Genomic DNA, 27668 nt, shown 5'->3' with positions numbered 1-27668 from the left:
GCTTGTCTCTTTGATTTAAAAACATACTATTGGATTCTAATCAATGAGCAACAATAAAATTTATTGTTTTTTCTTCCCCTGGTTTTTCCTTGTGCTATTTATTTCCATTATATTTATGTGCCTTATTCTTTTTTTGTGTGTGTGGTCCTGGGGCCGGAACCCAGGGGCATTCTACCTCTGAGCCATCCCTCCAGCCCTAGTTTATATTCTTTATTTTGAAACCGGGTCTCACTGAGTTGCAGAGGGCCTCACTGAGTAGCTGAGGCTGTCCTCGAGCCACGACCCTCCTGTGTCAGCCTCCCGAGTGCTGGGATGACAAGCGTGCGCCACCACGCCCGGCTCTATGTGCCTTATACTAAAATCACTCTTTACTGTTAGTATTTCTTTCAGTGCAGGTTTACTACTGACAGATTCTCTTAATTTATTTTGTTTGTATGAAAAATGCCTGCATTTCATCTTAGTTATTTTAACTAAGTTATTTTAATTATTATGGTTATATATAACATTGGTTTATTATTTTAACAATTTTAGGTGTACAATTTGGTGCCATTAAGTATATTCATATTTTTATTTTTTTCTTGTGGTACTGGGGATGGAACCCAGGGGCATTTTACTTGCGTGGTACAACCCCAGACCTGTTGTATTATTTATTTTGAAACATGGTCTCATGTAAGTTGTGGAGGGCCTCACAAATTGCTGAGGCTGGCCACGAACCTGCAATCCTCCTATCTCAGCCTCCCAATTACTGGGATTACAAGCATGTGCTATCACATCTGGCGAGTTAATATTTTTATATAACTATCACTATTGTCTATCTCCAGAATGCTTCTATTTCCTCATACTGAGAATCTGAACCCAATAAATAGTAACTCCTGGTATTTTCCTTTCCTGGTAAGTACCGTTCACCTTTCTGTGTCTGATTCTGAGTACTTCAGGTAACTCATTTAAATGGAATCATCATACAAGCCGGGCATGGCGGCACACGCTTATAATCCCAGCATTCCGGAGGCTGAGACGGGAGGATGGCGGTTCGCGGACAGCCTCAGCTACTTAGTGAGACCCTGTTTCAAAGTAAAGAATAAAAAATAGGGCAGGGGGCGTGGCTTGGAGGTCGAATGCCCCTGGGTTCAAACCCCAGACCCACAAAATAAATAAATAAACAAATAAACAAACAAACAAACAAATAAATGGAATCATACAGTATTTGTCCTTTTGTGACTGATTTATTTCACTGAGCTCATGTCTTCAGTGTTCATCTTTGTTGTATCATGTTTAAGAATTTCCTCAGTGGGCATGGTGGTATACACCTGTAATCCAGGTACTTAGGAGGCTGAGCCAGGAGAATCACAGGGTTAAAGCCAGTCTTAGCAACTTGATGAGACTCTCAGCAACTTATCTAGACTCTTGTTGCAAAATAAAAATAAAATAGGACTGGGGGTATAGAATGTCCCTGGGTTTAATCCTTATTACCAACCAAACAAAATTCCTTCTCCCTTTATTTTTTTATTTTTGTGGTATTAGGGATGGAACCCAGGGGCATTCTACCTTTGAGCTATACCCCTAGCCCGAGTTTATTCCTTTATTTTGAAACAGGGTCTCACTAAGTTGCCGATGGCCTTACTAAACTGCTGACACTTTTTTTGTGTGTGTGTGTTACTGAGATGGAACCCAGGGGCATTCTACCTTTGAGCTACACCCCAAGCCCTATTTTTTATTTTGAAGCAGAGTCTCACTGAGTTGCAAAGACCCTCACTAAGTAGCTGAGGCTGTCCTTGAACCGCAACCCTCAGCTTCCCAAATGCTGGGATTAAAAGAGTGCTGACTTTGAACCTAGATCCTCCTCTCAGCCTCCTCCCAAGTGCTGGGGTTATAAGAGTGTGCCAGCACACCCAGCTCCTTCCCCCCTTTCAAGGTTGAATAATATTCCTCTTTTTATGCAGCACATTTTGTGTATCCAGTCATCTTTCATTTGACACTTAGGTTACTTCTTCTTTTAGCTCTTGAGTATAATGCAGCTACGAGCATGTATGTATACCTAGCTCCATGAGTCCCTGCTTTTACTTTTTTGGGCTATAAATGCAGAACTAGAATTTCTGGATCACACAGTAATTTTATTTTTAGTTTTTGAGAAACTGTCTTACTGTTTTTAATAGTACTTTTACCACAGTTTACATTCTTTGCCTTAAAATTTAAAGGGTATCTTTTATTAGTATTAGAATTCTAGGTTGGTACTTATTTTAGGACCTTAGAGTATCATTCAGTTGTCCTTTAAAAGTAATGTGACTTTTCTTTGGACAACTTGTGATATTTTTCCTTTGTGTTTGGTTTTGGCAGTTTTATAATGAAGTTCTATGACACCATATTAATTTTACTATGGTAACACTATGGTAGTGTTTTTGGACACTCATCTTGCTCGGGCTACGGAGGCTTGATGTCTTCCATTAGTTTTGGGAAACACTTGGCTATGGTGTCTTTAAGTATTGCCAATGCCCATTACCCACAGACTAGACCCCTTTCAGAGGAGTCATAAATTCAGAACTATTTCCACAATATCACCAAGATTTTTTTTACTCTTTTTATTTGCATTCTCCCATGGGAATATAGTATAGTTTTCCAGAGGCTACATACATAAGAAGATAGTTTTTAAATGGTGAATATAATTTATGCTTGTGTATTCTTATGTTTACATTTTCAGTTTTAATTTCTAACATGACAAATGCCAATACATGACAACATATACAAAAGTTCTTGGGAAACTTGATATTTTAAAAAAATATAATCATTCACTAGGCCAAAAAGTTTGAGAACTGCTTGGTTAGACTGGTTAGGTATGTCTCCTGTTTAAAAAAAATTTTTTTTTTTAGTTTATTTATTTATTTTTGTTGTATGAGGAATTGAGCTCAGGGGCATTCTACCTCTGAGATACACACCTAATCCTATTTTATTTTATTTTTAAAATTTGAAATAGGGTCTCACTGAGTTACTGAGGGTCTCACTAAGTTGCTGAGGCTGGCCTTGAACTGTGATCCTCCCTCTAGTCTCAGCATCCCAAGTCCTGGGATTACAGGTGAATGTCACCACACCTGGCAATTTTCCTATATTATAATCCCATTCTCCTTCTCTTTGTGCTTCAATTTGAATATCTTCACTAATCCTCTTGCTGCTAAACCATCTAGTGGAATTCTTAATTTAAAACATTTAAACATTGTATCTTTTGAATTTTCTTCTCAATTTTTACAAAACATAAATTCCATGACTGGTGAAATTTTCTATTGTTTCATTCATTTTGTTCATTTTTTCTTATTCTACTAATCGTAGCCATTTTATTTATTTTTATTTTTATAAAAATAAATTATTATTTTTTATTTTTGGTGGTAATGGGGTTCCTGGAAGCCCTTCTACCTCCGGGCTACACTCCCAGACCTATTTTTACATTTCTATTTGGAAACAGGGTCTCCTAAGCCAGCACACGAGGCTGGCTTCGAACCTGCACGATCTTCCTGTCTCTGCCTCCCAAGCGCGGGGATTACAAGCGTGCGCCACCATTTTAAAATCGTAGCCATTTTAAAATCCATGTCTGATGAGTTTAATATTTCATTATACTGTGATTTCTATAAACCTTGATTTTTTTTTTTTTTTTAGTTATTTGATCCTCTCTTGGCATGCCTAATCATTTTTTGACTGAATGAACATTAAAAAATTGTGGATATTCTGGATGGATTTTCCTTCTTAAGAAAAAGTTTACTTACTTATTTATTTTGGTTTGGCAGGTAGTAAGGAAGCATCTTACTTCAGTCAAGTACTGATTTTGCTAAATTCAGGGTTTGGTTTTGGTGAGGCTAGTTCTTCAGTGCTTTATGGTGGCCTTCTAGGTTTCAAAGAGCCTGGAGTGATGCTTAGGGCTCCTTCCCTTCTGTGGATTCTGAATTCTATCTCTTGTTTCTTCTTTAATTCAAGACTCCCTAAAACTTTCTGTTCCACTGGGGTGATTTGCATACCTTCTTAGTTTGTAGCTTAATATTCCAGCCAATATGTTGAAAGAAAATCATCAGTGTTTTGTTTATTCCCCCATTTTCCTTCTCCAGGATTTTAATCTTTTAAGCCTCTGAATTACTTGAGTTCCATAAAACTGTCAAAAACTAATTTCTCTGCCTCTTAGGCATGCCCTGCCTGGTCCCTTTACTGGAACTCTTTCCTGTAGATTTGGCCAACGCCTTGAGGGTGAAAAATGGGCACTGAAGAATGTTGGGTAGCCCTCTCATAGTGTCTTGTTCTCTTAATTTTGGTTGCTGTATAGCTCTTTAAGTTAACTAAGAAAGAATGCCATAAAAAAGCATGGAGAAGGTGTGGAGAAGTATCAGTTTAGTTTGGAGAAGTAGAAAAGATTGCTTCAAGAGAGAGGTTTCCGGGGAAGGGGGGTGGGGATTCCAACAAGAAAGGGATGGTAATCTTAGTATAAAACTTAGTTTACTGGTGAAGAATATTTATATAATTAAAATAATGCAAATGTTGTTTATTGGTATTCAAAGACAAAGAACAGACAATCCATGAAAAAGAGTTATGATTATAGAATATATATATGCTATTAGCTTTGTTAATGGAAAATTTATTTCTATAGTTGGGGAAGTCAGAAAAAGAAAGAGAAAGAAAGGGAGAACAACTGCTTATTTTGCATTATTTGTAGATTATCTGTTGTTAATAATACAAGGTAGAAGTCAGGTGTTTTCGTGTACTTCTGCAATCCTAGTACTTGTGAGTGTGAGACAGGAGGATCACAGGTTTGAGGGCAGCCGCAGTAAAATAGTGAGACTTCCAGAGACCTAGTGGGAACTTCTTTCAAAACAACAACAAAAGTAAAAAGGACTTGGGGTGTAGTTTAGAGGTAGAACACCCCTGGGTTCAATTCCCAGTACCACAAAATACCAAACCAGACAACATCAACAAAACCCACAAAGAACAGAAGCATGAGTCTATGATTTAAATTATTAAAGCACTTTTTTTGAAAAATTAAAAGTGAGCCAGGTATGGTGGCACGCACTTGTAATCCCGGTACGTGGGAGGCTGAGACAGGAGGATTATGGGTTTGTGGCCAGCTTTATCTACTTAGTGAGGCCCTCTGCAACTTAGTGAGATCCTGTTTCAAAATAAAGAGTTTTAAAAAGGGCTGGGTGTGTAGCTAGGAGGTAGATGCCCAGCACCAAAACCAAAAAACAAACAAACAACCCCCCCCCAAAAAAAAAGTGGCATAAGTATGTTGGGAGAAGAGAGGAAGAAGAGTGATCTGGTATGATGAGCTATTATGAGGTAAGTCTTGGTCAGTTATAGTAAGCAGCAGTAGGATATTATCTAAAGTTGATAAGAAAAAAGCAATGTTATATTATTTAAAGATATGGGCTTAATCTTCAGAAAACTGAGAATAGAACTATTTTTTCTGGAATGGAAAATTCATCCTCAAGCAAGGTAAACATAAGCAAAAACTACACTAAGGTATCACCTAAAAGAATGGCTATTAAAAAAAAAAAAAGAATGGCTATAGCTCCAAATATGGAAGGGAGAACTGGATATATACCTGATTAACTAAAAGGAAAGTAGAAAAGGAAGAAATAACTCACATGAATGTAATTATTTGTGTGACTAAGTTTAAACCTAATGTCTTGTTTGTGTTTATTTGTCCTATCTATCCCCTTCTCTTCCCTTCCCTTTTGCACTGGGGATTGAACTCAGTGGCATTCTACCTTAAGCTGCACCCCCAGCCTTTGTAATCTGATTTTGAAACAGGGTCTTCCTGAGTCACCAAGGGTCTCACTGAATTGCTAAGGCTGGTCTCAGACCTGCAATCTTTCTGAGGACACAGCCTCTCAAGTACTGGGATTACAGGTGCGTGCCACCTTGCCTGACTCACTTTATTTCTTTTTTGTTACTCTCCTTGACTGAATTAGGATAACTAGCTGTATTTTAGGATTCAGTTGCACTCCACTATTGGCTTATTAGGTATACTTCTTGTGTGTAGATAGTTTTTATTCTATTTTTTGGTGGTTGCTTTAGGTTTTAAAATATGCCTCTTTAACCTACCATGATCTATCCTCAAGTAAAATAATACCTCGTCACATATAACATTAGATCCTTATACATTATAGTTTCATTTCCCCCATTGAGTTATTAAATTTCCCCTATTTGAGTTATTGAATTAATATACACAATACTTATATATATGCTATGAATTTCACAATTCATTATTATTTTTGTTTTAAATACTTATCCTTTGAGGAAATTAAAAGATGTTAAAATTTTATGTAACTCATATATATGTTTATATATAATATATATGTTATATATGTCACTCATACACACACACATACACACACACACACACACACACACACACACGTCATATGTTCTTTATTTTTTTGGGTAGATCCAGATTTTGAGTAGGTGTCATTTCCTTTTTGCCAAAAGGACTTCCTTTAACATTTCTAATAGTGAAGTTCTATTGGCAACAAATTACCTAAGTTTCTTTTGTCTAAAAACATCTTTTTATTTGTCCTTTGGTTTGAAGGATTTTGCTGGACATAGAATTCTAGGTTTATATTTTTTTGGGTCAGCACTTTAAAGTTATCTCTCCATTCTCTTTTTGCTCACATAGTTTGCATGAGAAGTCTGCTTGTCCCTGTTTCTTTGCGCTTTATGTGTCTAGTCTCCCCTTCTGTTTGTTTTTGCCTTTAAGGCTAAAATTTTATTTATTACTGGTTTTCAGGAACTTACAGCCTCTTATGACTTATCCCTGTTCACACTGAACATTATTTTACATTGCTCTAGCAGCTAAGTATACAGATGTACATGTTAATATTAATTTTCATACAGGTTTGTAATTAAGTTGTGGCTTATTGTATATTTACTTACTAGTTATAATACAGGATCCTAAGGGGAAACATTCTTGGCTTTTGTTTTCTAGCAAATTATCAGCAAATATTTACTAAGTGGACCTATGGTAGGAAATTTTCCAAACTACCCGGTATACCAAATGTTGTTAAATTTCTGAGAAAACAGTATTTATTTAATTTGCTGAGACCACTTGTTTTATTAATAGTCCCATATCTCTTTGTCTTTTAAATTCTATTTTTCTTCTTTGTTATCTCCAGGACATTAAAAAAGTTGCCCCTACTTTCCTTCATTAAGTAAATAATCAGATTCTCTATACATTGGGGAATAGAATGTAAACTGATATTTCATAGCTTTGGGAAATAGACCTAAATATGACTGTTTGGAGAAGTAATTTACTGATGAGAAATCTTTGTTTCTTCAGTGATGATTGGGACCATTATTAGATCTTACTTTGTTGTATTAAAGTTGATTTGTTCAGGGTATCAGATTCTCCAACCAAGTTATATGACCCAAAGTAGATTGATATGTTGACAATAAATGAGTAATAAAAATATGTACTTAGTCAAACGTAGGTATCCAACAAGTTTTAATCATAGCTTATTTCTAAAAGGAGTACAATTTACTTTCTCCACAGTTGCCCACCAAATTTTTAAATTTTTGTTTTTAATTTTTTAGAAAATGTTTCTATTAATATTTTGTATGGAACCAAGCATGCAATTTTTGTCATCTTGCTTCAGAAAGTTGTCTCTTAAGATTTCAACTTTGTCATAAAATATTTACAGTATTGAAGTAGTCCTTCCTTAACCTTTACTTTGTCGGAGTTTTGTTATCACTCATTCTGTTAAATTTATTTTGGTTGTTTTAAAACCTTTTTTTCTCCTAAATAAATCCATATAGATCAAGATTTTTTTCAGATATTCTTATTTTTTAGAGTCTTAAAAATAAGCCAGTTTAATATCATTTGTATAGTTGAACATGTCTGATTTTTTTTTGGTCCAGGTAAAAACTACAATTACTGTACAGAGTAGATGCTAAGATGACCCCATGTAGAGACAGTTAATGACAAGAACAAGGTCTCAAATGAGAACTGGGCCATCGCTAAACTACTCCTCTCCTGAATGTAAAGCGCTCTGCAGCAAGGCTAAGCGTGGTACGCCTGGGCATTCTGTTGGCACAGTGATCCAGATCATTGGTTCTGGATGCCAACATTTGAAAATGATTTCTTGGTGGAGCATCTGTGACCTTGGAATTAGGAATTTTCTTTTCAAGGGAAAGAACACACGAGAGGGAGGGTAAACAAAATATTTTGTTTATAATTTGCTGTAAAGATGATTTATTACAGTTTAATATTAAACAGCTCTGTAGGCCTTAAATTTATCTCACTTGGTTCTAACTGGTATTTCTCCCTGACACATGGTGTGAATCAACTGTCCTTCCAACTTGAAAGAGCAGAGAGTTCGCTGACGCAACTCCTTTGTTCTGTGGAATTGTTTCCATTGTGCCTTCAAAAGGGAGGGACATTAAAAGCTTTGGCTCATGGCAAGCTTTTTCCAAGTTGAACACAGTTGGGGGGCTAAATATTGGCTTAAGGAAGTGAGATTGGTGACTTCTTCTATTTCTTGGACTTTTTTTCTTAAGGCTGAACATGCGCTTTTTCAAGTCACTATTTGACTTTCTGCAATTAACACTCTCTCCTTCTCCCTTAAAAATGGAAACTAGACCATCTTAGTTTCATATATTTATGTTTCCCAGGGTTCTCCTGTCTTTGATCCTGATCTTAGAGTTTCTGCCCTTCCTGATAGTGAATTTTATTTTGTGAAAATATATCTTGTTGAATCTACTTAACAAAGGGAAACATGGGAGTGGCAATTTCAGTGACAAAGCAATTGTCCTAAAAAGGCTCAAAAGACTTGGAGAATTGACTATAATTGTAACAGCTAGTGAGTTGTAGATTCAGAATATCAACTGAATGTGTAGAACAATACATAAAAGTAAATTAAGAGATTTTATGCAACTTTAAGCTCGATATTCATATGACTGTTGAAACCACAGAAGCATTACTATTAGGCTGTTTTACTAGAAGCCAAGTAAAGGTTAAAGGAAACGGGCCTTACATTCCGGGTTGTGTCACTGGGAAGATTGATTCTTCAACTCAGGATCGGCAGGGTCCTTGGCTTATGATGGAAGAGAATGTTAGCACACGCCAGTCAGAGATATAGACAGATTTATTTAGGAAAGTAAGAAATATACATTCAAGGGAGAATGCAGGCCACCTCAAAAGCGAGAAAGATGCTTTGAGAGGACAGAGTTCTTTTATTGGGGACTTTGTGAGGGGTAGGCAGGAGGAGGTCTGTGAAGATGACCTCAGTCAGTGGTCGCAGATGATTCAGGGTGTTTTGCTCATCTTCCAGGGCCTGCCCTTCACTGTCTTCTCAGTAGGTATCCTTTTCGTTTAAACTGTTCAAGGACAGCCAACAACTCTACGAGATTGCTCTCTTGAGTATTGCCCAAGAAGCTACAATTTTTGTGTGACCTCTGTTGTCTGATCAATTAGACACCTCCCTGAGGCTAGTCAAGAGAAACTTGGGTGTAACAGGGCTTGTCATAGGCTGCTTCCATGTTAAAGTTACATTTTCCTTGGCTTCCCTTCATGTCTCCTGTTTATTTCCTGTTTATCTCCTACCTCATGCTTGATTTAATAATTGCTAATATTTATAGAATCCTTTCTGTGTGCCAGGTGCTGTTGTGAATACTTATCCCATTTAATTTTCACACAATGGCTGTGTGAAGTGGTTGTTGATATTATCTGTATTTTGCTGATGTGGAAACTGAAGTACAGTTTAGTAACTTACCCAAGGTCACACAATTTATGAGTAGCAGAAGCAAGACTTGGATTTAGTAAGTCTGGCTTTGAAGCCTGTGCTCTTGACCACTGAGCTACATTGCTATCTATTAGCTTTTAAGAACGCTAATGCCTGTAATGCCACTACTTCTGAGGCTGAAGATTGCAGGTTTGAGGCCAACCTCAGCAACTTACTGAGACCCTGTTTCAAAATAAAAAATAAAATTGGGCTGGGGGTATAGATCAGAGGTAGAATACCCCTGGGTTCAATCTCTAGTAACACACACACACACACACACACACACACACACACACACACCACACACACACATACACACACACACGACTGTTGCCCATTGGAACATGTCCAGCGAGTAAAAATTTGAATTGAAAGGATGTTTATATGTGGAATAGTTGAATAATTTGTTTAGTCTGGAAAGGGGACGTGTTCCTTGTGGCCCTTTGAGGGCAAAAAATAAGATAAATGGTGAAAATTATAAGAAAGTAAGTTTTGATTTTGTATAAGAACTTTGCAGTAGCTACTGAAATGGAATTGGTTACCTTATAGTAAGCTCTTTTTAAAATCAGAGATGTTTTTGCAGCAACTGGACTAATATTTGATGGAGATACTGGAAATAATTGTCACATCTTGATTTCTCCCCCTCGTCTTTCCTCTTCTTTTCCATCTTCTTCCTCTCCTGCATGCAAATTGTCTCTGAGGTTTCTTTTTTTCCATACATGTTTATGTTAAAGAGAAGGCATGAAAATGGGCTAGTCTATATTGTCCTCAGACAATTTCTATGAATGAAGGTGACAGTATTGATTTTTAGTGGAAACATGGCACCCGCAGGATGGAGAAGATCTGGATTTATTTATTTTTTGGTCTAAAACATGACATGTATATCATTTTAGTGGACTAGGAAGCTAAAGAAAGCATCCTCTTTTTCCATTTCATGAAGCAATTACTTAGAAATAGATCAGAGATTCCATCACAGCAACCATTAGGTGCCTCTCTCCTTTGAGAGATAATCAAAGAACATTAATTAAATCCATTTTGAGATCATGAGCAGTAATAGAGGAGTTAGAGTGTGGAAAAGTCACTGAATATTAAAAGTTCTGACTAGTGGTGATTGCTTCTTTGATTTGTAGCAGATAAATTATCAATATTATTTTTTTGTGGCACTGGGGATGGAACCCAGGGGCATTCTACCTCTGAGTGACACCCACAGCTCTATTTTTTTTTATTCTTTTTTTTTTTTGAAACAGGGTCTGTCTGAGTTAGTTGCAAAGGGTTTCTTCACTAAGTAGTAGAAGTTGTTTGCGAGCCATGATCCTACTGTCTCAGCCTCCCAAATGCTGGGATTACAAGCATGCACCACCATGCCCAGCTGTTGGAGATAAATTATAAGAAGAAATTATCATTTTGTTTTTCCATTTACTTGGATAATTATTAAACATTAGGCCTCAAGCTAATCTGACATGTTTATTCTTTCTTGGTTTCTATTTAAAGTAACATTCCTCCCCCACTCCAGGTACTGGGAGTTGAACCCAGGGGCATTCTATCTCTGAGCTACCCCTCTGCCATTTTTAAAATTTTTTATCTTGAAACAGGTTCTCACTAAGTTTCAGAGGATCTCGCTAAGTTGCTGAGGCTGTTATTGAACCTGTGATCCTTCTGTTTCAGCCTCCCAAGTAGTGGGATTACAAGCATGCGTCACTACACCTGGTTCTAAACATTTTATTGAGCATCTACAATGGGTCAGATATTATTCTAGACTCTTTAATATGCATATTCGTTTTCAATTATAATACAATGCATGTTTATTTAATCAAGATATAAAATAATAGAGATGTAGCAAGAAAAAAAAGTAACAATTGCATAATCCAGACATTGCCATTTATATTATTTTGTTCTTTTTCCTCTGTCATTTATTTATTTAGTGTTCTGGAGATGTAAATTAAAAAATTTTTTTTGTGGTACTGGAGATTGAACCCAGGGGCCTTCTACCTCTAAGCTACATCCTCAGCCCTATTTTGTATTCTTTATTTTTAAACAGTGTGTCACTAAGTTTAGAGGGCCTCACTAAGTAGCTGAGGCTGGCTGCGAACCTGCAGACATCCTGTCTTAGCCTCCCAAGTACTGGCATTACAGACTTTGCCAGGTGTGCCACCAATGCTTGGCTGGTAGAGATTTTTTAAATGCTCTCCTTTACTACTTTAATTTAGAGCTAGATTTGTCCTTTAGTAATCTGGGTTACATAGGTATGGTAAGATTGTCTAGATGTCAGATGATTGGTCCTCTCAGATGGGTTGGTATCCTAACCATGACCTAGCTTTCCCACATCATGTGTGGTATAATTTCACTACGCATTCCTCTGGTAACCATTCAACAGAATGTTTAGTCCAGGTCAAAATAAAGAAATGAAGAATTGCTTCATAACAGAATACTCAGTGCTGTCCCTTGTTCCCCTCTCTGTAACTGCACTTTACAGTGTCTAGCATTGGCACGGGATTGATGTTTATCATGATGTCACAGAGTTCGTGGCTACTTTTATGTTATACCAAATGCAAATCTTTAACAGACTCTACCCTCTCTTTCCCTTTAAAACAAAACCAAACTTTGCCAACCATGTTTTCTCTCCTCTGAGAGTTAACTTGGTAATTTGGAGCATATAACCCTGCTATTGGGGAGCTATCTCACAGTTTCCATTGTTACAGACTGATTGTCCATGGTTTAATCATCAGTAGTTTTGAAGGAAAGCAAAAAATGGCTCCAGGCTGCACAGTACCATAAAAAATTTCCACCTGGAAGCAATTTTTTCTAAAAGCCCTTAGGGACTGCTGTCACCCTCCCCCTTCCATGGGCAACAAGGGCCAGAAATACCAGAATACCAGTTCCCTTTAGAGCTGGGCCTTGCTGCAGTTTAATCATCTCCTTCTCGTGTCCAGAGAAGGTTAGAGGAGAGGTAGGGAAATAACAAATTATTCCCAGACACTACTCTTCTCCTGCAATAAATTTCCTTAAACCCTCGAAGTTTCTTCTTTTCGTCCTCTGACTCCTTTTTCTACTTAGCATTTTAGCTGAAGTACAAATTATTTGCATCGCTGGAACTTGAGTTTATGTTTTAGTGCGAATGTTTATTATTAACTCAGTGCTTGTCTTTGGGGAAAGTTGAAGTGTTGAAGTATTTTGGGGCCCTTCGTCATCTTTATAATGCCTTCTCTGTGGGATACAGACATTGTTCCAGGTGAAAACTCTCAAAAAACTCATGGTCCTCTATGGGAGAGAGACACATAAATAAATCATTGCCTACTGTATACAGTGTTCAGTGTGGCACCCTTTCAAAGATATGAACAAATAAACATTTCAGAGCAACTGGCTGTCAGCTCTGCCTTCCACCATGCATGGCCTCTCACTGGTGGTGCCCACTCACTCCTGGGCCCATTACCCTAATGCAGCTTAGGGTAATCCTAGGCATCTGTTTGAAAACTTTATGGCTGAATGGGATGACAGTACTTCTGGTGAAATTTACCTCAAACTTCACTTGGTTACATGGGGCGAAGGCAGTTCCAATTTGTACAGTGTCAGAGTGAGGACCAGGTGTTAAATGTTGCTACCATGGCTGATAAGGAATGTTAACTCTTATTCTATATTGCTCCTTATCAAGGCTAGGGCTGGGTGCTTCAGCACATTCTGTTTCTTCAATGCTTAAAAATAGATTTAAAATACATTCCTTAAAAAAACTAGACTATCAGATGCTGCAATACATTTTTATTGTACATGAAATTTGCTTCTGGGAAAAGATGTGTAATATCATCATATCAGTAAGGAGGAGAAAAGTCGCATTCAATTTGAATCTTCAAAGAATGGTCTCACATCTCGTTTCATGTGAATGCCTCCAAAGAGTACAAGCTTCAACTTCTCATGATCTTTTGTTTTTATCAACAGTTTCTTAGGTTTGACCTTTGTGATATGGAGGGGAATGTCTATACCAGCTTATAGCAGTTGTGTGAAGGAATGTTTGTCAGGGTGTTGTTTTGAGCTGAATCTTGAAGGATGAATAGGAATTTGTCAGATAAAGTAATGAGAAGGAGATTTCAGGCAGAGAGAATATATATTATATTATATATATTTCAGGTAGAGAGAATATATATTTTATTATTTAAAGACATTTAAATTTTAGATTTTATTAAAGACACTTAAAATAGAGTTATAAATATGGGGAGTATTCAAAGATCAAGTTGGGGACAGAAGGGACTTTGGGCTTGATCCTAAGGCAGTACTTAATCCTAAATGAGTGTGTGTGTGTGTGTGTGTGTGTGTGTGTGTGTGTATAAGTGTGTGTTGTTTCATGTTGTGATCTCTCTATCTCTCTCATTGATACTGGGGATTGAATCCAGGGATATTCTACCTCCAGGCTTCACCCTCACCCCTTTTTATTTTTTATTTTGAAATAAGATATTGTTAAGCTGCTGAGGGTCTCACTAAGTTACTAAGGCTGTCCTCAAACCTGTGATACTCTTATCTCAGCCTCCCAAGTACCTGGATTATAGGCATGGGCTACCATACCTGGCTAAGGTCTCATTTTAAAAAAAGATTACTATAAAAAAGTATTGAGGATAGGCTGATAAGGAAATAAGAGGGAGAGAGTTAAGATAATTATTCAGAAGAATCATAGTGGGGACTTGAACTAAGGCAGTACCAGGTAAAAATAGAAGGGAGAAGAGACATCATGGAATTAGAATCAGCAGATCTTAGTTGTTGGTTAGTTGTAGGCTAAATGTGAGGTGGAGTGAGGTGTTACAGTTAACTTACATATTTCTAGTTTGGGTACGCAGCAGTTGGAAATATCTGAATATAGTAAGATAATGTGTATTTGGGTGGAAAGTTAAGGAATTCCGTTTTTGATAGGCATAGCTTGAGATGTCTTTGCCAATGAGTGGTGGTTGAGTATTTGCGCTTATAGGACGTGACAGAGATAGGCTTTGATGCTGTTGATTTGGGGACTACAGATGTTTAATGGTACCAAACAAGATATTGATAAGACCTCTAAGGGAGTATGTATAGTGAGAGGAGGTACAAAACAGGCAGATATTGAGAGCTAGAAGGAAGAATTACTGATGGAGACTCTGCTTGGGAGGCGGAGACAGGAGGATTGCTCAGGTTCGAAGCCAGCTGTGCTGGCTTAAGAGACCCTGTTTTCAAATTAAAAAAAAAAAGCATAAAATAGGTCTGGGAGTGTAGCCCAGAGATAGAAGGGCTTCCAGGAACCCCAGCACCCCCCCAAAAAAAAAGAAAGAAAAAGAAAAAGAAGTCAGTAGAGATACATGTTTGAGTACAAAATAACACTATCCCAAAATATCTACAAAATACCATTCTCAAGGCACAGTTGAAATGAGATTTTCTTTTTTTAGAGCGTAAGATTAGTTTTACATTAAGGAGGAGTTACCTGTTCCACCAAAAAAGGAACAAATATAAGGGTAGATAGTAAGCATTTGCAAATCTTACTCTTCTTTTGGTGTTTCTTCTGATTCTTGTTTTTGTGCCTTATTTCTTTATGTCTTTTATGATTTTTGATACTTTAATTCTAGCTTAAAGATAGGTTATGTGTGTGAAGTCATAGAAGTATGAGTTCAGGTGTGTTCCTCTAGAGATTTGTCTTTATTCACTAAGTTATCTGGGGCACTGGGACTGGATCTACTTTTGAAATAAATTTTTATTTTGGGATTTCTTAGGCCACACAGATACTATTAATAATATGAATATGGGAGCCGGGCGTGGTGGCGCACGCTTGTAATCCCCGCGCTTGGGAGGCGGAGACAGGAGGATCGCGCAGGTTCGAATCCAGCCGCGTGTGCTGGCTTAGGAGACCCTGTTTCCAAATAAAAATGTAAAAATAGGTCTGGGAGTGTAGCCTGGAGGTAGAAGGGCTTCCAGGAATCCAGTACCACCAAAAAAAAAAAAAAAAAAAAAATGAATATGGGCCTTCCTTCTCATGGTTTCAATAATCATAGATGTTTTTCCTCCACCCTTACCAGAGTGAATGTCAGAGAGGCACATTTCTTGTAGTCTCCCTTTATGGGAAACTGGTTTTTACTTTATCTTTTTACTAAGGACATAGTCTTTAGATATCTTGGCTTATTCACTGGGAAGCGTCTTATTTGACTCTCTACCTTGTGTAAGTTATAGGTTTTGTCTCTTGTTTCTATGTGGCTGTAAAATGTAAACATGAGGTTATAGGGGACTTGTAGAATCTTGATTCTGGTTCATCTTGCTTTAAGTTAGCCTCTGGAGACTTTCTTCACTTTCTTTTCTGCTTATTTATGCACCCAAGAAGATCTAGAAACAATTTGCATTTAGGAGTTTAATAATAGAAAAGCTTCTCATTACATATTCAGTCTTTCATATTGTTCACGAACTCCTTCCTATTTTGCCTGTTTTCTTTTCTATCGCTTTTTAGGATTAAAACTACTCTGAACCTTTCATCTGTCTTCATTGCTTAAAGATTTTTAAATACCTTTTTCCTTATTATAATTTGGCATCACAGAGAGGTTTCATGTGATATAAACATAGTGCACACACAGTATATTTCCTCTGGGTCCCACCCCACCCCTCTCCCCATGCATGTTAGTGAGATTGGTAGTGATACTTTCATATATGGACATAACATTATTTGAAATGTGTTTGTCATGGCATTTCCTTTCCCCCTCTCTCTCCCAATCCTTTTCCACTATTCTACTGGTCTCCTTATTTATCTGAAGACCCTTTTGTTTACTCTTTCACTCTCTAGCTTTTATATATGAGAGAAGACATATGATCCCTGACGTTCTGAGACGGGCCAGTCTCACTCAGCATCATATTCTTTAGCTCTCTTCATTTTCCTGAAACTTTTGTTCTTTATAGCAGAGTAAAATCCTGTAGTATGTATATGCTGAATTTTCTTTATCTATTGATCTGTTGATGGATATGTAGAATGCTTCTGTAATTTGGCTGTTGTGAATTAGTGCTGCTGTAAACATGGATGTGCTTGTATCACTACAGTATTCTGACTTTGACTCTTTTGGAAAGATACTGAGGAGTGGTATGACTATACCACATGACTTAAAGCGTTTTGAACTGTAGTCTCTCTCTCTCTCTCTCTCTCTCTCTCTCTCTCTCTCTCTCTCTCTCTTTGGTGGTACTGAGGTTCCTGGAAGCCCTTCTACCTCCGGACTACACTCCCAGACCTATTTTTACATTTTTATTTGGAAACAGGGTCTCCTAAGCCAGCGTGCGTGGCTGGCTTCGAACCTACGCGATCCTCCTGTCTTCGCCTCCCAAGCGCGGGGATTACAAGCGTGCGCCACCACGCCTGGCCGAACTGTAGTCTCTTTTGGACACAAGATGTCAATAAGCAATTTCAGGATGAAATTGGAATTTCATGTGATCTTGGTAGGTCTGGTTCTCTCTCATAAAATTAGAGAAATGTGTTTTTTAATATATATGTGTATGTGTGTGTTTTGTGTGACACAGCACACATATTATAAAATGCATTATACATTTTTATGCATCTATACATATATTCGTATGGAGAAGTACATATTACACACATAGCATACATACCTACCTATCTACAAACAATGTCACGTATATCAAAGTTTCATTCAGTGATTCTGAGAGATTTGGCTGATCTATTTTGTTAAGCCCACATCAGATTTATATTCATAAACAGGTCAAGAGTGCTCACTGCAGTGTTCACACCATACCAGTGTTATATTTGTTTTTCTCTATTAATAGCTTTATGATTTCTATCAGTGGAACCATAAAAATAATTATAAATGTGGAGACTCTGAAGTGTTTTACCCATAAAGTGAAATCTCTTAATATTTGTATTTTCTCTAGAGCAATTGCTTAATTAAATAAAATAGTTTATACGTTTTGTAAAGAATCCTGAGGAATTTTACCAACATACCCTAGAATCTTTGTAATGGTAGATATTAAGTATACTGATAGCTTCACTTAGCTTCAACACTGTACGTTTAAGTGTTAAACTAGACAGGTTGAATTCTATGTACTGAAACTATATCTCATCTACATTTATATTATAACCCTATATATGCAAACTATATTATTGCTCTGCTTTCAGCAATTTTTTAGGTTAAATTCACTGGGTATCATTCTGTAGAAGTACTCTTTATTTTATTTTATTTTTTGTTGTACTGAGGATTGAACCCAGGAGTGTTCGACTTCTGAGCTACACTCCCAGCCCTATTTTATTTTTATTTCTAAACAGGGTCTCACTAGGATGATGAGTGTCTCACTACTTGCTAAGGCTGTCCTTGAACTTGTGATTCTCCTGTCTCAGCCTTCCAAGTACTGGGATTACAAGCATGTGCCACCATGCCCGAGGAGTTATTATTTTATAATTGGCAGAGACATACACAATCCAACTTTTCACTGCCGGGCCTCAAGACAACCACTGAAATAAGAAATGGAATGAATCCTTTTGCACACAACCCAAATTGGTACAAAGGCCAGAGTGAAGCCACTAACACCCCCTGCCACATCTTTGTACCTTCAGTCACTAATTGTGATTAATTGTTCTGTATTACATTCTTATGGTAGTAGTTATGGTAGTTTCTATGTCCTTAATTTGGAGGTTCCTTGATTTCAGTGGTTTATTTCCTGTCTTATTTCTGTTGTCATTGGACTGCAGTTTTGTGACAAATTCTCCTTCTCTACTTTCCCATGATATTTAACCCAAACCAGGTTTTTGTACGTCCTTTGGCGAGGTGTCCATTGCAGCTGCTTCACCTGGGTTTACCCTTCTGCAAGTAGCTGTCCTTGGGGTTCTTGTCCTGCCTCGAGGAAGCTCTCCATCACAGCCTCCTTTTGGCTGAAGGGGCTGTGTTGGTGAAGGCAGCTGAATGCCTTGGTATTTGCAAGGGTGGAAAAGGACCTGGATGTGTTTGACCTTCTCCGGCATTGACCTTTTCTGGCAGTATGAAAGCACTTAGGGTTAGTGCTTGGGGTAGAATTCATTATGTAGCGTATGTATTTATTATCACTGATGATACGCAGTGAGCTCCTTCATCTCTATGCACCAGAGCATCCAGACTGTAATACCAAGTTCTGAGTTAAATTGATCAACACAGTGAAGTAACAGAAGGGACTTTAAACTCCTTTTGACCTCCTGCAGTTTCTCTTTCAACATCATTTGCAAATCTGTTTTTCCACTTTATTTTTAACTTTTGGAATAAACAAAAATACTAATGATGCTTTTATGGAGCTTAATGAGAAGAAAATGTTAGAGGACTAAAACCATGACAGAAGTTAAAAAACATATATATGGAAAAGAAAGGACCAGAATAAACTCTGGAATTTTCCCTGGATTAATCAAAACCAAAAAAACAAAATGTTCAGTCCTTTGTGTGTCTTGAAGTTCTCCCTGGTTTGGAAAACATTTCAACAGATATGGGGCTTTGTATCATGTGATACTCTTTTTCATCCATCTTTGAAACAACTGGACATCTACGTCAATTATTTTGTTACCCTTTCTTCTCTTTGTCCATCTTCAGCAAAAAATGGAAGACCTCCTCTGCCCCAGGCTTTGTGCTAGCTGATGGAGGAAAAATGGGCAAGACACAAGAGATTATCAGCCTAATATGGGGAGATTGAAGAATGAATGGACAATCAAAATACAGTTTAATGAATTCTGAGGGTGATAATTACAATGGAGCACGTACCAGAGTCTATGTGATTACAGTGGTGTTTCCAGAAGAAGGAAGGGGCAAGCAGAGATTTGAGGGGTGAACAGGATTACATTGAACTAAACTGGAAGAAAAGGGAGAAGGTCCAAGCTTCATTAGCAATGTGTAGGCTGACTTGCTGTTGGCTATTTCTTTGGTTTGCTGGCTATCTTTGAAGACTGACAGTGGTCTGTCAGTTAGGGTACTTTCTTTTCCTTGCAGCAGAATATCAAGGGAAAGTGGCTAAGTAACAGGAAAAAATTCCACATAACGTGAAATCTGGAGATTGGGCTGTTCAGAATTCCTTCACTGTCAAGGACCCGAGTATTTCCCATCTTTCCCTAGATCATTGGTGATATCTCTCCTCACTGCAAGCTAGGTACTGCATCTCTAAGGAATATACTCTCTCAGAGCAATGTACGAAGTAGGAAAAGTAGTTTATTTTTCTGCATCATCAGAGGGGCAAAAAACCCCTCACAAGTCCCTTTCTTAGATCCTCAATAACAGATTTTCCTTCACTTCTCAGTGGTGAGAGTCATGTCACATGCCCCTATGTTAACCTGATAAGGGGGATGGCATTACCATGATTACTTTATACACTAATTAGTATTTACTTCTTTTTTAATGTGGTGCTCGGGATAGAACTCAAGGGCATTCTACCTCCAGGCTATACTCCCAGCTCTATTTTATTTTTTATTTGGAAATAGGGTCATTTTAAGTTGCTGATGCTGGCTTTGAACCTGCAACCCAAGCCCTGCCTCCCAAGCGCTGGGATTACAAGCGTGCGCCACCACACCCGGCCCTATCTTGTTTTTTATTTTGAAACAGCGTCTCACCAAGTTGTTGAGGGTCTCTCTAAATTGCTGAGGTCAGCCTTGAACCTGCAATCTTCCAGTCTCAGCCTTCCTAGTACAGGGATCACAGGCATACCACCACACCCAGCTAAATGAAGCAGTCCCTTTTACTTGGCTACCTCAAATTTAGGTTTTAAGGAATATTTGAAATTAGCCATCACTAGATGGCAGTCTTTCTCTACTCTTAAGTCATTTTGTTCAGTAAGGGAAAAAGGAGCTATGCTTTGTTCAAATCCAGTGTTGACTACCATGATTAGGTAGATTTAGTAGATCTCTGACCTTTCCAGTGTTTAGGACTTGTTTATTTTTTTTCCTTTTCATTTCTGCTAGTTATGTTGGTTAACAGAGTTATGTTGAAATGTGCTGGGCATGCTCATTCATAGTGAACTATTATTAGGTAGTGGTAGGTCCACAGTTGTCTTTTCCTGTGGTAGAAAATTTGCAATAAAACCTTTAAATCGGTGCTTTTAAACCTGTTTGATAACTAGATGGAAACTATGGACCCTTTCCCCTAAAAATACATATATGTGCACCTGCTCATACACACAAAATCCACATAGAATCTGGGAATCATGGATTTCCTGAAGCATACCAACAGAAACACAAATCACTAAATTTAGCCCCCCTTCCCTGTTTTAAATATGTGTGTTTTAGATTTTATTCCAACTCTTTATTCTAAAAATACCATGTAAACCTTTATGTTATTTAACATTATAATTAAAGAGAAAACAGGAATTGCAGAAATTCTACATAGGAGAAACAGGTGTGTTGGGGTAGAGAACACTAACTTGTTTGAATTACTACCTATTTACACTAATCTGAAAAATATACAATCTTTTCATTTTTGACTGAATTTCAAAGTGGAGGTCGACTGTATAAAATTAAAGCTAAGCTAGTACTTCAGAATTTGTAATTGATTGCTTCCTACTTTGTTAATGAGAAAGCCTGAGGTCAGAGAGATTAACTGAATTGGCCAAAGATTCATAGCTAATTACTATGCTAAGACCAAGGCCACACAATCAGGCATCTAAAATCCATGTTTTCTTTCTTTGATTTTTGATTTCTGTTCTGTTTTGTTTAAAATAAATAGGAAGTTCCTGGAGTTTAGGAAAGCATTATTAACATAAATTCTGAACTTCTTAACTCTGTGATTTTCTTTTGCCCAAGGCTATCCTTTGTGATGTTAATGTTAATCTTTGTAGGGGACAATAGTGAAAGTTTTAAGTAGTAGAAGGAACTGGACTAGCTACCTAACCTGAAGTATAGCTGATTTAAAATGTACTGAATTTGAATCAAAGAACTTGTTTAATATTGAGTAATATCAGCTAATGTCATTTAGACTTAGGAGTTTCCAGCAGTTCTTCTCATTCTCCAAATGGCAAGGAAGATGGGCATCTTTACATAGAGAACTTTCTTTTCCTTTCCTCTGAAAGGGGAAAAGCTAGCTTATTTGAGATTTGTTGAAATGTCAGTGGTTGATTCTGTTTTGTGTATTTCAAATGCAAGAATAACCCCCTGGAGGTTGTATTTGTAATTATTTTGATAGTACCTCTATTCTGGAGGAAGGAGAATGAATCAAGACTGTTGAAGATTGGTCTGCCTTTTCTGAAGGAAGTGCTCTGAATGGTTACTGGAAGCCAAGCACGTGCATGTTTGTGTACAGTCACTGTTGAATTTTGGGCAGTGGAATTGACCTGCTGAAGAGTGTGTACTTCCTGATCCACAGCTTCTGGGTCAGTGATCTGGTTCCCATATATGATTATAGAATCAGATGTTTGCAATGAGCAAAGGTGTATGTGTTGAACAAGTGTCAGTGATCAAAGATGCCTATGAGAGAGTGTAGTAATTTTTTAGTCAGAGTTTGCTTAGCTTAGTGATTGCCTCCCCCTGTGGCACTGTTCTAGGACACAGTGGTGAATATGCTGGTCATAGTTCTTTCCCCTGAGGTTATAATCTAATTGGAGTAGGCTGAGGAGAGACAGTATGCCATGGACAATGGTGAGAAGATTGTGCACAGATAGAGGGATGCACATCACTAGCCTAACAGCAGCACACTGCTGTCTGGAGTGCCCATATTGGGACAGGGGATGGGGAGACCTGGAAGGCAGAATGGAGACTCTTAGTTGGCTGTCCCGTTGGTCTAGTGTGACTGTGTTACAGATTGGGACTTGCATTAAAAAAAAAATAGTGGGATATGGTCAATTTTAGGACAAGTTGTGGAGATTGAGTTGTCAGGACTTATAATGGATTAGGTAGGGCGTAGGATGAGAAAAGATAGGAAGTGATTCCTGGATATTTGGCTTGGGCAATTGGACACTGCCGTTAGCGTGATGGGATAGGTAGCCGAGAGATTAGGGGAGAAACAAGTTTGGGGGTGGAGATAATTTGGTAGTAAGTGATATATATTTTTTCTGTTAAATTTGACGTGGCTTTTAGGAATCCAGTTGGAGTTGTAAGTAATGACTACATATTTGAGTCTAGTGGTCAGGGAAGTGTTTTGAATTGTAGGGATAGATTAGATACTCAGCACTATATGGATGGTATTTGAAGGTCATAAAATTGTTTGGGAAGAGAACATAGATTCTCTTTTTTTTTTTTGAGACAACAAGAAGGGCTGACTACAGATAAAGTTTTGAACCACTAGTATTATAGGAGGGTGGGCAGAGGAGAAGGTATAGGTGTAAGTGGGTTAGCTTTCATGGGGGAAGAAGAGATTTTTCAGTGTCTCTTTTTTCTTTGAAGTATATAGTCAAGGTCACTTGCTGGTGGGGGGGGTTAAGCATTTGAGGAAAGGAAAAAGTAAGGTTTCCATACCATACTTAGATACTTTAGAAAACACAGAGTGATGAGTTTTAGAGGGTAATAGTTGAACAGTCCGAGCATCCCTAATATGAAAATCCAAAATCTGACATGCTTCAAAATCCAAAATGTTTTGTTTGATCACATGGTAGACATCACAAGTGGAAATCGCACATGTGGCCTCAAGAGACAGGTTGCAGTAAAAACATTGGTGCACTAAAATATTGTGTAAAATTACCTTCAGGCTATGTGTATAAAGTGTATTGTACATGTAACAATAATGAATTCTGTGTTTAGATTTGAGTCCCATTCCCGAAGTATCTCATTATGTATATAGAAATATTCCAAGAATTAAGGGACACTCAACCTGTAGCAGAGTTTTCTAGTGATATTGAGGGCTTGCTTGCCTACTTACTTAGTTTATTTATTTATGTATCTATTTATTGTAGTATTTGGGGATTAAACCAGGGGCATTCTACCTTTTAGGTATACCTCCAGCCCTACTTTATTTTCTGTTTTGAAACAGGGTCTTACTAAGTTGCAGAGGGCCACACTAAGCTGCTGAAGCTGGCCTTAAACCTGCGACCTCCTGTAGCAGTCTCCCATGTACTGGGATTACAACCATGCAGCACTATGCTTTGTAGCTATGTAAGCTGTATTGAGTTTAGTCATCTTTGCTACATGGTTTTTCTCCAGTAATGTTCAGTTTCTGTGTGATGGAGTAATTGTATTTTTTTTTTTTCCAGTCTGGGGATGGAACCCAGGGGCATTCAACTCCGAGCTCCATCCCCTGCCCTATTTTTTATTCTTTATTTTGAAACAAGGTCTCACTAAGTTGCAGAGGGCCTCACTAAGTAGCTGAGGCTGTCTGCGAACTGTGATCCTTCAGTCTCAGCCTCCTGAAAGTAATTGGATTTTTGAGTTTACCAAAATTGAAAGTTTCTAGACTAGTTAAATTGAAAAGGGGACAAGGGTGTTGTAATTAATTCATCTATTGATGAGAATTCTGTGCTGAATGCTGTCAAGAATTAAATGAATGAGAATGCAAAATTTTGGATATTCCTAAAAAAACCTTTTTAACATTGAGAGTGTTAATACAATTGGATTACTTTGTGGCTTATGTACCTACCTTAAATATCTAATTCCCAAAGAAATTTGATTCTGGGAATTGGGCTTGGTGGCACTCTTTTGTAATCCCAGTACTTAATTAAAAGTACTGAGGCAAGAGGATCACAGGTTCAAGGACAGCCTCATCAAGTAGTGAGACTCTGTTTCAAAATAAAAATAAAATAGGGCTGAAAATGTCGCTCAGAGACAGAACAATGGATACAATCTCCAGTAAAACACACACACACACACACACACACACACACACACACACACACACGTAAATATGGTATAATCTTTGTGCCATTTTTGTGTTTTAAAGGTCTGTCTATGATGGTGAGGAACATGGACGATTCATGGAAAAGCTTGAAACTCGAATCCGCAATCATGATCGGGAAATTGAGAAAATGTGCAACTTTCATTACCAGGGCTTTGTGGATTCTATCACAGAACTGCTGAAAGTGAGAGGAGAAGCCCAGAAACTCAAAGTAAGGAGACCGAGATGTTCATTCCTCCATCCTGTTCTGGGTTTTGATTAGCATTGAAAGAATAGGGACTACATTATGGGCCATGGGCCTGTAGCAAAGTTTTTTGTGTAATAAGAAAGGGATTTATACCTTAACCCAACTAAGTGAGATTATGGTTTTTAGCTAAAAAAGAAAAATACTTTTTAAAGTTAGAGTTTAATTGAGACACTCTGTGTGGCTAAGAACCAGGGATCAGTGACTGTTTCCTTCAAGTAGAAAAACTCAGCTTGACAGTTCATGTAACCTGGTTTCTTGTTCCATAGAAGCTCTCTCTCTAGGATGCCAGAGTTTCAGGGCATTGCTGTAGAATTCCTTGTAGTATGGTACCTAGGCCGAGGGAGAAAAGATCTGTGGCCATTGTGGAGAGTCCACCAGAGCATGAGGATTCCTTCTTGATGTGACAGGTTCATGTTCAGGAAGGAGGCTAATCACATTGGTCAGATCCTTGGCATAGCAAATTCACTTGTCTTGAACACCTGACTTTGCTTCTTGATTTTAAATCTAACTACTCTACTAAACTCTTCTGTTAAACTGGATACTTTATGTTTAGAGTTTTCTGAGTTTTTGTGTAAATACTTCTCATATGATCTCTAAGTAGTAAGAGTTTAATTTCTTTCTAGTCCTTATATTTTTAATTATTTTTGTATTGAAATTTGAAATAAAATCCTAAAAGCATTTTCTTGGGAGTGGGGTTAACTTAACAGTGAGTATGAAATTCAGTTTAAAAAATACCTGGGTAGCCAAAAATGGTGGCAAATACCTGTAATCCCAGTTCTTGGGAGGCTAAGATAGGAGGATTGCAGTTCAAGGACAGCCTCAGCAATGGAACAAGACTCTCAGCAGCATAGTGGGATCCTTTTTCAAAAACAAAAAACAAAGCTGGGTCTGGTGGCGCACGCTTGTAATCCCAGCATTAGGGAGGCGGAGACCAGAGGATCACAGTTCTCAGACAGCCTCAGCTACTTAGTGAGGCCCTTCACAACTCAGTGAGACCCTGCTTCCAAAAAAAAAAAAAAAAAGACTAAAAAATAGGGCTGGAAGTGTAGCTCAGAGGTACAGTGCCCCTAGGTTTCATCCCTGCTACCGCAACAAAAGAAAACACCAAAAAATAATAAAAAGAGCCAGGCGTGGTGGCGCATGCTTGTAATGCACACGCTTGTAATCCCCACGCTTGGGAGGTGGAGACAGGAGGATTGCGCAGGTTCGAAGCCAGCCCTGCTGGCTTAAGAGACCCTGTTTCCAAATTAAAAAAAAAAAAAAATATATATATATATATATATATATATAGTAGGTCTGGGAGTGTAGCCCGGAGGTAGAAGGGTTTCCAGGAACCCCAGTACCACAAAAAAAAACAAAAACAAAAAAGAAACAGCTTTACTTTATCAAGGGGAAAAGTGGACAATCAGATGTTAAATTATATTATAAAATTACTCTACTTTAAAGACTCATTTTACTGCAAAACATAAACTAAGTAGATATAAAACTATCACATTTCTTAATTCATTTTATTTAATTTGAATGTTCTTTGCTATTGAAATATGAATGTTTGATTATGGGTGCTGTGCTAGTTCCCAGTGGGGAATGTTATGCAATATACATTATGTACCTAATTGTCATTATAAGGTCTCCAAAATTCAAAGTCTAAAATACATTGGATCCTAAGATTTTATAAAGGAGGAGTTCATAGACTTATACAATAGCACCTATCCATCTTAAAATTTTGCCAATACAGTTAAATTCTCTTTTGTATTGCTCTTAATGGCTACTTCCACCCTAGACTTAACAGGTCTTTAGATTTGCTGTTAATGTGCTACTAGTCCTCACTCAGGCATCCCCGCTTCCCGTCGTCAGCTTGGGCTCTTCTTTTCTATGCTTTTTGGGTACCTGTATCCCAAACTTCCCCCACAGTTCCTTTAGGACCCTCACCGTGGGCTGCAGGATATTGAAATGGTCACAGAGTGGAATATGTCCCTGGTTGGACAGTACCCAGTGTGGCCCGTAATGCTCACTAGTTGCTGGTATCTTGCTGATTGGTACTCATTTACTTTTCCTCTTACTCCCTTCCCCTTACTTCAGAGTGCGTCAAGTTGCAAATAAGCTCCATTTTAAGGAAGCCACCTTTCTTCTGGTCGCTTTTCAAGATATTGTTCAGCTGTAGTATATAGAGGCTGGGCATAGTGTATAGGATCTCCAAATGAATATCCCCTCCCCTTTCTGGGCTGAAAATTCTTTCATCTCTTTTTCACATGATGGAGCTTTGGCTTCCTCCCAAAGCTTCATCATGTTTCAACTTGTCAGTAGCCTTTGTGAAACATGACATCTGAATGTAATTCTCATTCTCATAGTGTGCTCTTACCACCTTACTGCCTCACTTATTCTGAATTCAGCTTGCTTCCCATTTTTATAAATAAAGTTTTATTAGAATACAGCCTTGCCTACTCATTTATATTTAATTTATGGCTTCATTCTTGCTCCAGTGGCAGAGTTGAATAGGTATAGCAGAGACTGTGGCTGCAAAGCCTAAAACACTTACTATCCAATCCTTTTTGGAGACAGATTACTGGATCCCTGTTTTAGACAATACTTTTATTAATGTTTTAGATCTACATTTTGGGCAGCTACATCATATTGAGATCAGAGTCCAATAAAACAACAGCTTTTACATGTGGTGCTCTTAGTGATAAGGAGGTAATTTGAGTGTTTCTTGCCTCTCTTTTTTGACACTTTGGTAAAGGCTTTTTGGGGGAGGTTGAATTTCATTTTGTCTTTGAAAGCAGGGGTGCATAAGGTAATCTGCTCTGAAAATGCATAGTATATAATTTAGGGCAACAATTTTAAAAAGCTTGTTTTCTGAAAAACCAGTTCCTTGAGATAATCTTGAATAATAAAAGGGTATTATATTAAATAAGTTCAGAAAATACTCCATAT

At 37.8% G+C, this 27668-nt stretch overlaps 1 protein-coding gene across 3 annotated transcripts in view; it reads left to right on the top strand.

Annotated features, from left to right (window-relative positions):
• The window catches only part of EXOC6B (exocyst complex component 6B), a gene marked incomplete at both ends in the record, with an annotated part of 525714 nt that overhangs the window by 51102 nt on the left and 446944 nt on the right, over positions 1-27668 (top strand). For all 3 annotated transcript variants that reach the window (XM_080712088.1, XM_080712087.1, XM_080712086.1), the window contains one exon: positions 24536-24701. In XM_080712088.1, coding sequence (XP_080568214.1) covers positions 24536-24701 — 166 coding nt within the window. The remainder of the gene's footprint in view (positions 1-24535; positions 24702-27668) is intronic.

The sequence above is a fragment of the Muscardinus avellanarius genome (assembly GCF_963383645.1).
Source record: "Muscardinus avellanarius genome assembly, chromosome: 15".
Classification (NCBI taxonomy): Eukaryota; Metazoa; Chordata; class Mammalia; order Rodentia; family Gliridae; genus Muscardinus; species Muscardinus avellanarius.
Note: the sequence above shows the minus strand (reverse complement) of the source record. Positions and strands in the feature narration are given on the sequence as shown.